General features: G+C 33.9%; 1 protein-coding gene across 4 annotated transcripts; it reads left to right on the top strand.

Moving 5' to 3' along the window:
* Nucleotides 1–1098: 1098 nt before the first annotated feature.
* LOC122527378 lies at nucleotides 1099–9510 on the top strand. 4 transcript variants are annotated; one of them, XR_006306331.1, is made up of 4 exons: nucleotides 1099–2338; nucleotides 2693–3121; nucleotides 5945–6208; nucleotides 6659–6802. XR_006306331.1 is itself a non-coding variant. In XM_043651496.1 (4 exons), the coding sequence occupies exons 2-4, from the start codon at nucleotides 6197–6199 to the stop codon at nucleotides 9156–9158; spliced, it is 315 nt and encodes a 104-aa protein (XP_043507431.1). In that variant the 5' UTR covers nucleotides 2551–3121; nucleotides 5945–6196; the 3' UTR covers nucleotides 9159–9510. The 4 variants fall into 4 exon arrangements, 3 of the variants coding, with proteins under 3 accessions (XP_043507431.1, XP_043507432.1, XP_043507434.1); XM_043651496.1 differs by lacking the exon at nucleotides 1099–2338 and adding an exon at nucleotides 8924–9510 and having other exon boundaries at nucleotides 2551–3121; nucleotides 5945–6212; nucleotides 6659–6722; XM_043651497.1 differs by lacking the exons at nucleotides 1099–2338; nucleotides 2693–3121 and adding exons at nucleotides 4789–5068; nucleotides 8924–9510 and having other exon boundaries at nucleotides 5945–6212; nucleotides 6659–6722.
* Nucleotides 9511–13455: the final 3945 nt, after the last annotated feature.

Genomic DNA, 13455 nt, shown 5'->3' with positions numbered 1-13455 from the left:
CACGAAAATAATATTTTGATATATTTATTGTTAGCTGGAATAAAAATTAGTCACATGTTAATTGAACTGTAATGCTGAAATTATTCTATGTTTTTGTTTTCTTTTCTTTTTTTTATTAGTTAAATGCTGATTTCAGATTATTAATATTTTAAATGTAATACATGTTAGAATAGTCTTTTTTTTTTAAATTTGTATGTTTTCTTCCAATTTAAAATAAATTTTATAACATTACGTGCTATTTTTAATATTTAATTATAGTTTATTTTGAATATTTCTTGTATCATACGTTCGTTGTAAAAATTGAACGAAAACGAAATTATGTAAGTATTTTCTATCGTTGCCAAATTTTAAATTACCATGTAACTTTGTAGGAAATACGAGCTATATCTCAGGGACTGCATGTTTATCAATCTTTTTATTAGGAATACTTTATAATATAATTTCCAACTGTATAAAATGAAAACATTGTAAAATATTACCTTATACTAACCTGTAAAATTATATTGTTAATATATTAATATTACTTATTATGTCATAATAATACTAATATTTGTCGTTAAACTAAATATTATTTATTCTCTATGGAAATAAAAAAATATTTAATATAAATACATAATAATTTCCAATTATTCTGTGAGAAACAAGAATTACTTTGCAAGAGTAATAAATTTTTTGTTTCAGTTTAAATGACGCTCTTTTGTTTTAAATTAATATCTGTATAATTGTATAGAAATAAGTTTTCAAATCGCAAACTTGGGATCTCGTATCTTATTTTACTCAGTTTATAAATATTGCAATTATTCATTTCTGAAGTTTTATTCATTTCTGAAGTCTTAATTATTTCTCTCTTAATTATTAATAAAAAATCAACCATTCAAAAGGTAAAATTATAAGGAATAAAATGAAATATATTTATAATATTGAAAAGTAGAGCAAATCCGAGTTAACATATTTATTAATTACGACAATTGCAAAATATAAAGTTAGAACTTATTGTTAGAACGAACTGGAATGAGGAATTGATATTTGATGAATATGATTTTCAAGAAAGCTTATTGACATTGAAACTTGCCTTACAAATTCCGTTTCGTCTGCAATAATCCAACAGGAAGAAATAATTGAACTGGAACGTGAGTATAATGTGAAACAAACGTAGCAGCTACGGTTACGTTTATCACGTTACAGATTTGGCGAGATTTTCGAAGTAGAAAGAGCAGGTTCTCACAGTAAGTCGTGAAGAATTATGACTTTAGAATTGCATTGGTAATTTTACAGTCGAATGAGAGAGCACTTCCTTACGACACCGGGACTAATGAAGAAAAAATGAAAACCGACAGAGCGGTAGTGTTGAAGCGGCACGTTAAGGTGCATTCACAGTTGTTACTTTACTCGTTACACACATTATACACAATATTTAGTGGTATACGAAATTCGACGTAGGATTCTATTTCTAAATTCTTTTACGTTTGCTGATACTCATGCACTTAACTCATCAATTTTAGTGCATCGCGTTGTTGAACAGACGACAGTCAGAGACACTTGAAGACTCTTAACACCCGAAGATGTCCAAAAGATAGCATGTTAAACTTTCATCAAAGCGGACCAGTTCACCGACAATCGGTTGAACCAAGTAACAAGTCACGATATTACAAACAACAAAACACCATTCACATTTCCTAGCATGACACGATAGTACCAAGGTATAGGTAACAAATCTGGACGCACCTTTACGAGTCCGAGGGTGATCTCGTTTATATTCTTTGAGTGATTTATGGACAAACTGCTGCAACTCCGTCTACTTCACCTCTATTCACCTCGTTAGAAAGGATAATGTATTCATGAATGGTCGGACTCGTTCCCTGACGCGTTGCCGTGAACTTCTAAACTCGACAAGGAAAGTGTATATATATATATATATATATATATATATATATATAACCGACTGGAGCAACCTTTAAATCGAATCGGCCTATATACCTCTTCGTGACTGTTATTACGAAGACTGTGTTGTCATTTTTTTCTCTGTGTTGTCGGCATGTTCTGAATTTCCATCTAGAAGTCAAGGAGCTTTCTCTTTTTCGAATTTTCGGAAATGAAATATTTATTATTATTAAATATTTATTATCGAAGTGAATGTATGCGTTTTAAATGGGAACGGTGTAGAATTATTTTGAGGTTATGTTTCTATATTTCTGTTTCTTATATTTTGAGGTTATTTATACTTCTAGTGAAAGTCAAAGTATGCCTCGATCTAATGTGGAACAATTTTTAGATATTAATTCTTTTATAGACAATCGTTTAATTCCGCTTTAATCCTTCAATTTTCTACAATTAAGTCGTGAGTAAAATTGATAAATAGACAATTAAGTCGTGAGTAAAATTGATAAATAGACTTGTGGATCTTTATTTGAAAAAAAGTTTTTAACGGACAATTGTATAAAATGTACGTGTAATACGAAGAAATGTGTGAAGTATCCGGAGCATCGTACGTTCTGCAACTTTTTTTTTTAACATGTAAAACAATTTCCTACAAAGATTCTATTCTTCCATTTTAAAATTTTTATTTATCAATTTATATTTACCCTTCGTCATTACTGTTCTATTATATCTTATATCTTCATTAGAAATTTTCGTACTTCTCTAACGCTCAATTTTTTTTTTTAATTTCTCTTTTCTTTCATCAACTTAACAGATATAATAACCGACAGGAGGATAAACCCAGGGCTTTCGGATTTAAAGGCGGGCGTAAAGAGAAGAAATCTCTCTAGAATTCGTTATCGTGGATCAGACCGGGGCGGTATTTTCTTTTTCATGGTGGAACGAGCGAGCGTTGTTTCCTGTCTGTCAGTTTCTGTCGATTAGTCGCGTCTAGTAGCGGCGCGTAACGTCCCATTCGGAGCGCAGGAAGAAAGAGGCTTTGGAGTCGACGTGAAGGCAAAGCGAGACAAGGCGAGACAAGGCAAGGCAAGGCAAGGCGAGTGGCTTGTCAAGAGCTTCCTTCCGGCGACGCAGTGTGTTACGAAGGTATGGGCGTCGGCGAGAGAAACGAACGCTCGCCGAAGGGTGCTTCAAACGAATTAGTTGGCGCCAGAAAACTCGTCGGACCTTCATCCAAACGATCGTAAGTTAGTCGCTCGGTTGTATATTGTGTGTCATTACCAGACACCGATATTAATGGAAATGCATAATAATATACATACATATACAGTGGATCGAAGAAGCATCGGCACACCTAGTTTTCTTGCAATAGTTCTTTTCCTTTTTTTTTTTTTTTTGCTTTGCAAAAACTAAAATGGCTTCTGTCAATAGTTTATTACGTACGTGCAAAAGTGTACAGCAGAAATTATCCAGTAATGAGTTGTATAATAATAATATAAAAATTTTACAAATGTGATGTAAGATCCACTTATACGTAGCCCGATTTCACTTATCGTCATTTGCTATTTTTTCAAACTTCCACGAGAAGTAGACGACTTTCAGAAGCTCTTTGAAGTTATTTTAATAATGACAATTTGTTTTTGCAGACTTTTTCTGCGTGTTGAATTAGACGCACTTTCACCCTTTTTTTTAAACGTCCAATAATATCCAATTTATCTTTCGTTTTTTCTGTTATAGAAAAATATTCTTAGTATAGAAATCTGTATATGAGTACAGATTGAACTCGCTGTGAAATGGAGCATTTCAAGTAGGAAAGATAAGTGCTCCAATAAACATTGTTAGATACGTAGTTTAAATGTTTTTTGCTTGCATGATTATAAAATTTAATAATTTATAAAATTTAATAATATTCAACAGATAAAACAGACTGTAAATGTAAATTACTTAAAAGTATTTTCTTCACATGCTTCAGTAAACATTGTTGGATATGTAGTTTAAATGTTTTTATTTACATGATTATAAAATTTAATAATTTTGAACAGGTGAAACAAACTTTTATTTCTTTCATAATATATTTCTGTATATTTCATTCTATATATCCATGTATATATTCTATATGTTCTTACATGTATAATTTATAAAATTTAATAATATTCAACAGATAAAACAGACTGTAAATATAAATTACTTAAAAGTATTTTCTTCACATGCTTCAGTAAACGTTGTTAGATATGTAGTTTAAATGTTTTTATTTACATGATTATAAAATTTAATAATTTTTCACAGGTGAAACAAACTTTTATTTCTTTCATAATATATTTCTGTATATTTCATTCTATATATCCATGTATATATTCTATATGTTCTTACATGTATAATTTATAAAATTTAATATTTAGTAGATAAAACAAATTAAACAAATATAAATTAAAATATTTAATCAAATTAAACAAATATAAAATAAAGTATTTTCTACTATAATATATTTCTACTAATAATACTATAGAATAATTAAATTAAATTATATAATCAATATAAATTAAAAAGTATTTTCTACTGTCAAAGAAAAAAGAAAAACACCTTCAAATTCGACGCAACCAACGTTTCATTCTCTCTTTTCTCTTTCGGTCAACATTTTTCAGTCTCACGATCAACCTGGAAAACTTCGCACGCCGTGTTTCTTAAACGATCGGCCGATACTCGTCGGTCACGTTATTTTGCAATAACGGTGGCGGTGAGCGTCAATTTCTTTCGTTACTTGGCGAATCGTGAAAGTAGTATGCCTATGTATATTTCTCGCGTATTCCGGGTAATGAGCAATTTCAGCATCGTTGGCGCAGCTGCTTCGACGCTCTTACCTGTCGACTACCGAAACAACTCGTTGGTTAACTCGGCGACAAGAAAGCCGGTCGGTTGAAAAAGAAGATTAATCGGAGTCTTGGCAAAGGGTTCGCCGTCGCGGTCAGCACAATAGCGCTTGTTTGCGCCGCGGATATTGCAACAATTATCCGCGCAGAATGTTCACGCAACACCGCGCCGTGGCCTTAAGAAGCGGAGGAACGATTCGAACGATTAATTTCGTTACTTTCGGTGACACGACATCTCCAATTACGAATAGAAGCGATTCTGTTTCTCTCTCTCTCTCTCTCTCTCTCTCTCTCGACGATGGTTTGAACAAACAATCTCAAAGGTAACGTAATTTGCTTGCTAACGTATGGACGTTCGTGCACTTTGAAGTTAGAAAAATGTAATAACGCAAAATTACGATTAATGAAAATGTCAAAGGTAGGATCAATCACTGTGAACGTCTTTGCGAGTGTATTTCCCGGGAAGTCTACAAATAACTTAGAAAATTTAATATATAATATATATACTATGATATATTGTGTTATGATTTACAATATATTACATTCTCAATTTGTCATACCTTAGTCCCTCATTCGGCATTAAACTTTTAGACTTTTGAAGATTTTTTTTGTAATATTTTTCAAGATTCCAACCTGCTTAAAATTGCTGTCTGTTAAAAAAGAAAGAAAGATTCGCATTTTTCCTCATGCGTTACATTAATGAAGCATTTACTTACAATACTTGTAACATAATATAATAATAATACTTGTAATAATTATAATATAATATTATTATTATTATTTATTTATTTATGTATAATCCTTGCCTAGGGCTTCCGGTTTACAATGAGTCTACATCTTTATTATTTTCCTACTTCTATAGCTAATCCTTAGTATCTACGTCTTATGGATTTAATTTGCCTAGTAATTATAATATAATATATTATAATAATTATAATACTTGTAATAACACAAAATTATATATTATAATACAATATATTATAATAATTATAATACTTGTAATAACACAAAATTATTATATAATATATTAATATAATATATTATAATAATTATAATACTTGTAATGACACAAAACTATATATTATAATATAATATATTATAATACTTATAATAACACAAAATTATATATTTTAATATAATATATTATAATAATTATAATAATTACTTATAATAACACAACAAATTGTACAAATTTCTAGTTCGAGTCGAGCCGACGTGGGTGTCTGGCGTGGATTTCTTTTCCCGAAGTTGCAAAAGCGCGGCAAGAAAGAAAGCAACGAACCTTTCGGAGAGAGAGATTGCACTGCCGGTGTACAGGGGACCTGGTAACCCGTGGCACGGTGTAACCGTGTATAGGTGTAGAGCAAAAGGAAGACAAACGACGCGTCAACGGAGCTCAAGTAGAAGAGATTAGTCCCGGGGATGATGAACGGCCGACGAAAAACCGCGGGATGTGTCATACCGTAGGTACATTACAGAGGGACAGTAGGAAGATCGGCACGCGTGAGCCGGAAAAAGAGCAGGCGCGGCAGCGGTAGGGTGGAACACGGGGCAACGGGAAGGATATCACGACGGAAAGGAACAGGCAGAGATGTCAGAGAGGTTTCTCGCAATTAGTCAAGTTTTCCCCGTGCGCGAGCGACCGTGTCCAACACCGTGCCAGCTTATTTATGGGCTGCAGGATACGTGTAAACACGAAAGTAGATGCAGAAGGGGGATGCTCGGGCTCGTTCCTTAACGTCCTGATGCGCTTGCCCTCCCTCCCTCTCCCATTCCACTTCATTCCGCTGCTCTCGACTTCGCTTCGCTCGATTTAAGCTTTCGAGGCTCGCTTCGATTCCTCCCTCCCTTCGATTTTATTCCTCCTTCTATCGTTTCATCTCTTGTTTCACTTCCACGTTATTATTTTTCAGATTTCAATTTTGCGTGGCAGTCAACAATAGAAGTTGACGATAGAAGTCGAAGACTTTTGGAAAGGTGAGCGTTAAGTGTTGGTAACTGTGTAAGAATTTTTAGCGTTGGATATATTTTATATATCCAAATGTATTCAGTGTATATTTAATATAATGTATTATATTATAGATAGATATAACAATTACTATATATTATAGATAGATATAACTGTGTAACAATTACTATATATATTATGCAGGAATAGCTTGCAATAGCAATACTTGTTGATTAAATGTTTATCTAGTTTTAATTATTAGTCGAATTTTAATAATTTTTTTACTAGAAATGAATCTATATATATATATATAATACATTACATTAAATATATTGAATACATTTAGATATATAAAATATATCCAACGCTAAAAATTGTTACACAGTTTTATATATATATATTACTATATATGTATATATATATATATATATATATAACACTGTGTAACAATTTTTAGCGTTGGATATATTTTATATATCCAAATGTATTCAGTATATATTTAATGTAATGTATTATATATATATAGATTATTTTCTAGTAGTTAAATTATTAAAATTCGACCAATAATTAAAACATTTAATCTGAATGTAAACAAAAAAATTTATACTACTACAAATTTCTGCATAATAATGACGATATTAGAAATATAAACAAAATGGTCTATAATAAAATATTTCATTTGATTTTAAATAAAATATTCCTTTAAATATTCATTTTGATACATCGCTAAAAGGTCTGAAATGAACTTTTCACTCTTAATTTATTCAGCAGCTTTACAATATTTCATAGAACTTGAAACTTTTTGCTCAAACGAAGTTAAAAAAAGCAACTGTCCATAAAATTATCAATATTAATACAATTCTATTTATAATCATCAAATTTATTATGTATTACATATTATATTATATAATTGTACGTTGCATAATTTCTTTTAAATTCTAAATTCTAAAACGCGCGACGTGTTAAGAATAATTTAATTGCAATTAATGCTTCCTCCTTTCCCTTACGTCGTGAACGTAACGCTGTGAGCAATAGCGATTGATCAACAAAAATCGAGCATGCTGACATATTTTCAACGTTGCTGGCGTTACATTTGTACTTTTCCATTTTGTATAAAAAGAATTGTTACACTATCACTACGCAAACTACGGACAAAAAAATACTGCCGGTGAACAGAAAATTCTTCCCCCCCGTCGTGAACTAAAAAGCATCGCTCTCGACAGAGAGATCACCAGTATGACAACTGAAAAATCTCATTTGACCATAGAAATTTATTCATCCGTGATTCCTACGTGATTCTCGTCGGCACGAGTGAGTACGGAAAGGCTCACGAAACATTCGAAAACCGTAAAGGCCGCTCGCGGTGCACGCGGCGGAGAACAAAGAAATTAAAAACTAGTTAAAGCTACCCGGGGCGAAGCGTTTTCAAGAGAGTGGTCACGCAATATCGCCGCATGCTATCGGCCCTCTGTCGCTACTTAGGACCAATTCTTCCCTCCAACTTGTTCACGACGTTGTGTCGTCGTCAGTGTTGTTGTGCGTACAACAAGAATTTATTTCACGCAACGCGAGCGCGATCTTTCACAATGGCCGCGCGATCATTCGACACGAACGGAAATATTTCGCTCGTGGTAATCGATTACCGCGATCGAAAGAAGGGAAATCATCGGCAGTCAGCAGGGTGCAGCTCGGCCCATTCAGCGGTAACACGATCGAGGCCAACAAATAACTGGCGTGTTAAATCGAAAGGAGGTATATCGGCAATCGAGTTGTTAATGCCAAGCAAAAATAGTTTATATATATATATATATATATATATATATTTATAACATTAATAATATTAATATATATATTTAATATTAATAATTTATAATATATTTAATATTAATATATTAATATTATTAATTAAAATATATATATATTTTATTAAAATTATTAATATTATTATTTAAAATATATTAATATTATATATATTATATATTAATATATATATTAATTAAAAAATATATATATTTTGTTAAAATTATATTATATTATTATTTAAAATATATATTTTATTAAAATTATTAATATTATTTAAAATATACATATTAATATTATTAATTAAAATATATATATATTTTATTAAAATTATTAACGTAATTATACAAAAATTATTAACATAATTATTATTATATTATATATAAATATATTAAATTACTAAGTTTTATGGAAAATACACATTTTGCAGAATACGAAGGAAAGACCCGAATCTCATGGAAATCAATTTTAATTGCATCTACACATCTATACACGTGTGCCAGATACAAAGATCTTCGTTTTTGCATTTCACGGTGCAGAAAACATCTCGGCATGAAACGAACGATTTCAAGAGAGTGAAGGTTCCCAAGGTTCGATCACAACAGTTTCGACATTTTAGAATATTAATCACACCGACGCGTTCCAAATTCCGAGCCAACCGATGACAGGGTATTTTCGATATCCAAACAACGTTCTACTCGCGTGCAACAACACGGTCGATCGCAGCAGAACGAAGCGGAACGTTACTGCGTTTCATGCATAATTTATTGAAATTTCTTCGCGTCGATGCGAAGTAGATTGGAGAGACGATCGCGGCGCAGGATCGGATAATTTATTGCAACAGCGTTATAATTCTATAATCTGAGGATAATGGAGGTCATTAGCGTAATGCTTGTCTTCGAGCCGGATGATCACACTGCCCTGAAATCTGTGATCATTTCCGACAACCCCTCGTGCAGTGCCTCGACGCTGCGCGTGATTGCACGTTTATGTGATTCCTGTTATTTTCAATCATTATTTTCACCGGGTCTCCCCCCCCCCCCTCCGCCTTGCACACCCTCGCCGTCCCTCCGTCAGCAGGTAATTGTTATAATGAACAGGGAAATGATAGGCTTGCAGCCGGGGCTTGGCTTCGCGTTCTCTGTTTGAGAAACCTCCGAAACAATGCGATAGATCTTTACACCGCGCGCCGAGTGATTCACTGAATTTACTTTAGCGTTTTGCGAGTGTTTCGTCGTTCAATTTTCTTCATCGCCGCGTAAACGAGGCCGCACGAGATCGAAACATTTCTTATGGTTACTTTCCCCTCTTCCTGCGTCTCTGCGAATTGTCAAATTTTCTCATTTTTTGTCGAAATGTTCTGGACGATAGTGATAATAATTTGATCGCTCTAACATTGACGGTGAACATTGACGTTAAATAAAAAGACAATAATTGAGAATTGTTATTATTATTAGACGAATTATTCAACAGAAGGAAAGTTTAACAGACGCGAATTTTAATAAAATAAAATAAAATAAAAAAATTAAAATAAAATAAAGTATTTAGTTAAATAATAAAATTTATTTAACATAATAAAATTTACTTTATTTTTAATAAAATAAAATAAAACGCGAAATATTAATATCATTATTGAGAGTTGTAATAATCATGGAGATCATTGTCATAATAATTAACTTTAATTTATGGAACTTGTCTTAGATTCACGAATCGAACAAATGGATGCATGTTTTCTCGTTGAAATTTCTGACTTTCGAATTTAATTTGGAAACTTCGAGATTTCATTTTCTTTTTTTTTTTTTTTTTGACTTATTTTAATCGATTCAACGGAGAAACTAAATTTTTTTTTGTTACCTTTTACGCTTAGCTTTTATCTCGTGCGTCGAACATATTGAGAATTAGATATAACAATTAGTACAATGAAACATTACCTTCACGATTGACAAAACTTACCATCGAATTGCAGATTGAACAATCATGGATGCTTTTTGGATATCTGGAAATTTTAATTTGATTTCGATCAATTTTTATTTATTCAGAAACCATTTATTTATTGTCTACTAATTTTTTTTCTCCTGCATCGTATATACATATTACGATAATTAATATACTTACTAACTAATTTATCGTGGAATGGCAGATTATTGAGTATCCCAAATTATCGAGCTTCATACAGAAACTTTCATCTGACTTTAATTTAGTTTAACCTTCGAAGACACTCAGTAGTCTGGAATATTTAACGAAACAATATCCATAATTGTGTTCAGTTCGATGATAAGTTTTGTCAGTCGTTAATTTAGCAATCTCTTTTTACAGTAATTCTCATACGATAATTATTATGATTCTGAGCATATTCGACGGAGGAGAAAAGAGTTCGACAGTATGTACTTAACGAGTCACGGGAGAACTATAATCAAGAGCCTGCGAACTGTAATGTGGTAATTATCGGGACAGGTAGGGGAAAAAAAGAAGCATAAAATTATTCAAAGTGATTCTTCGATCGCTGTGGCATTACATTAATTTCTTGCCGTTGCGATGACATAAAATACACGTTCCTGAAGATCGAGGACCTGAAGGATAATCAAGAATGATATCTTCAATTTTGAAGCTGAAGAACATTTATTAAAAGATATCGTATTGATATTATTATTGGAATTTCTTGTCAGGATCGAGCAAATTTAGAATAAAATTTCGTTTCAACAAATTTTGTCATCTGTTGCTTAAAATGTAACCTCCTCGTGAGTCCAAGTCAAATAATCTTTTGTTCGAACGAATTTCATTGAGACAAACATAACTCGAATTACTTTTAACCGGAAAATCAAGTGATAAACCGTGGGCAAGAGTATTTTATTCCTCGTGTCTCTCTTACTTTCTCGCAATTATTCTACTCTTCTTTCTTATTTCCACCTGTTCTTCCATCAATTTCGAAATGGGAACAAACAGAAATTTGCTTCGAAGAGAACGTTGCGTCGCTTTTGTAAAAAAAAAAGCAGAGAACTCGTTTAGAGTATTAAATATTATATATTATAAATATTATAAATAGTATATAGTATAAATATTACAAATGTTATAAATATTGTATAGTATAAATATTATTATACACAGATATCCAAAGACAGAAATACGGAATCAACGGAAACATAAACCTGACTTCTCAAAATGACATACAAAGAGTATTAAAATATCTCAAAAAAACATAAACTACTATAAACACACATCTAACGCCACCGTCGTCGCTAATGACCTCGCTGTCGATGCGACAATAAATAAAAATAGAAGAAGAAGAAGAAGAATATTATATATTAAATATCGAGGTGAAACCTACGAGGAGAAAAGAAAAAAAAAGAAGAGAGAGATTCGTTTAAAGAGATAAACGTAAAAGGTGTAAGCGGGTGCGATATATTTCGAGGCGAATTCAAGGCGTGTAAGTTAAGCTCGTGGTAAAAGCTACTTTAAATAAAGCGTTCTACGTATGATAATATCGCGCAGATGGGTATATCGATATAGCCGTGGCGTGGAGACGAGGAGGCGAGGAGGGGTCGTGCTGACGTGGAACATATTCTATCAGTTTGATAGCTCTCGGTGGGACACTCGATGGCGGATGAAAGCTAAGGTGGATGCCTTGATATCTAATATCGGCTGTGCACCTTTATGTCGCCGGTATCGGTTTATGTTGCCCCGGGTAATCTTCATCCACCCCCGTACCAGGCTTAAACTTTTCAGGCAAGCGTACCGCTGACTGGTAAATAAAAGTGTGAGAAACTGCCATCGAGGAAAACGCAGCCACCCCACGGGAATAGTTTCGTTGCATTCGTGTATTTCTTTCTTTCTTTCTACCTCTACTTTCTACTTTTCCGCTGCGTGTCGTTTTCGCTTCGCGGTTTTCGCGATCGTGCATAATTTTTCTGCAGCTGCGCAAGCGCGGACCATAACGAGTGACGTGAAATCGTGCACAAACGTACGTACGTAAACCGTAACCAACCTACGTAGGAGAAAAGAAAAAAAAATCGTAGAAGAACGGAAAAGATATAACGGACGACCGTCGTGCGAAAGGGGTGAAAAAGTTAAAAAAAGTTACGTGCACGGTGGCGATTCGATCGCGCGAACGTAGACGCACGGTATCTGGACGTTGAGAGGATAAGAGTAGTTCGCATGGCGAATATAATTCCCACCGTGCAGTTTAAAGGCTACCTGAGATGACAGGCTGTAGAGGGAAGCTACAGCAAACTATTTAACATTCCGCCTCATTTCCTTCTCTCTCTCTCTCCTTCTTCGTTCCGGGGAGGGAAACGTTCGCGCTCGATGCGAAAATTGCTTCGGCAAGAATTATTGACTATAAATTACTCGTCTCGCTACCCTAACCTCCGTGGTGTTCCACCGTTATTCATGCAAATGACGGCGGAGGAGCCCCCCGCGGGCCACTGTGTGTTCGCGGTACACACAGCCTCGGCGGATAACTCCTCCTCGTCTCTCCTCCACGGTGTTACACGCCGAGATCCGGTGAGCTACGGTTGGCAAGCTAACTCTCGATATTGGTCGCGAATTGGCACGCATTTACATTTTATTACGCGTACTCAAGACAGACTGCCGCTCTGCTTCTCGGGGCTCTCTTTATTCTTCCCCCCCCCCCTCCCCCCTCCCTGCTTCCGCTCTCTGGTTCGGTGAACGTTCGCTCGCTTCCTTTCGCCGCCATCCGCCAAACCTTTCGTTTGTCATTGGGATCGCGATTGCGAAGATTCCTCTTGCCCCCCTCCCCTCCCCCTCCCGAGACATCGCGCAAATACCTCGAATCGGTCGGATATTGCCGTTTAAAGGCTACCGTGAAACGACCGACGCCGATCAATTACCAAGTTAACGAACGGACGAACGAACGAGGAAACTTGCCGCTTGCGTTTATTCTTCCGTTTTCTTAATTCTGGTTCTTTTTCTTTTCTTCCTTTTTTTTTTTTTTTTTTTTTTTTT

Source organism: Frieseomelitta varia, unplaced genomic scaffold (genome assembly GCF_011392965.1).
Source record: "Frieseomelitta varia isolate USP_RPSP 00005682 unplaced genomic scaffold, Fvar_1.2 scaffold_216, whole genome shotgun sequence".
Taxonomy (NCBI): domain Eukaryota; kingdom Metazoa; phylum Arthropoda; class Insecta; order Hymenoptera; family Apidae; genus Frieseomelitta; species Frieseomelitta varia.
This window is presented reverse-complemented; position numbering and strand designations above follow the sequence as displayed.

What these genes read in the sequence shown, in the direction of transcription:
- LOC122527378 (XM_043651496.1), top strand. An exon ending in AGTCGAAGACTTTTGGAAAG is followed by an intron (nt 6,723 to 8,923) that starts GTGAGCGTTAAG and finishes CACATTTTGCAG; the next exon opens with AATACGAAGGAAAGACCCGA.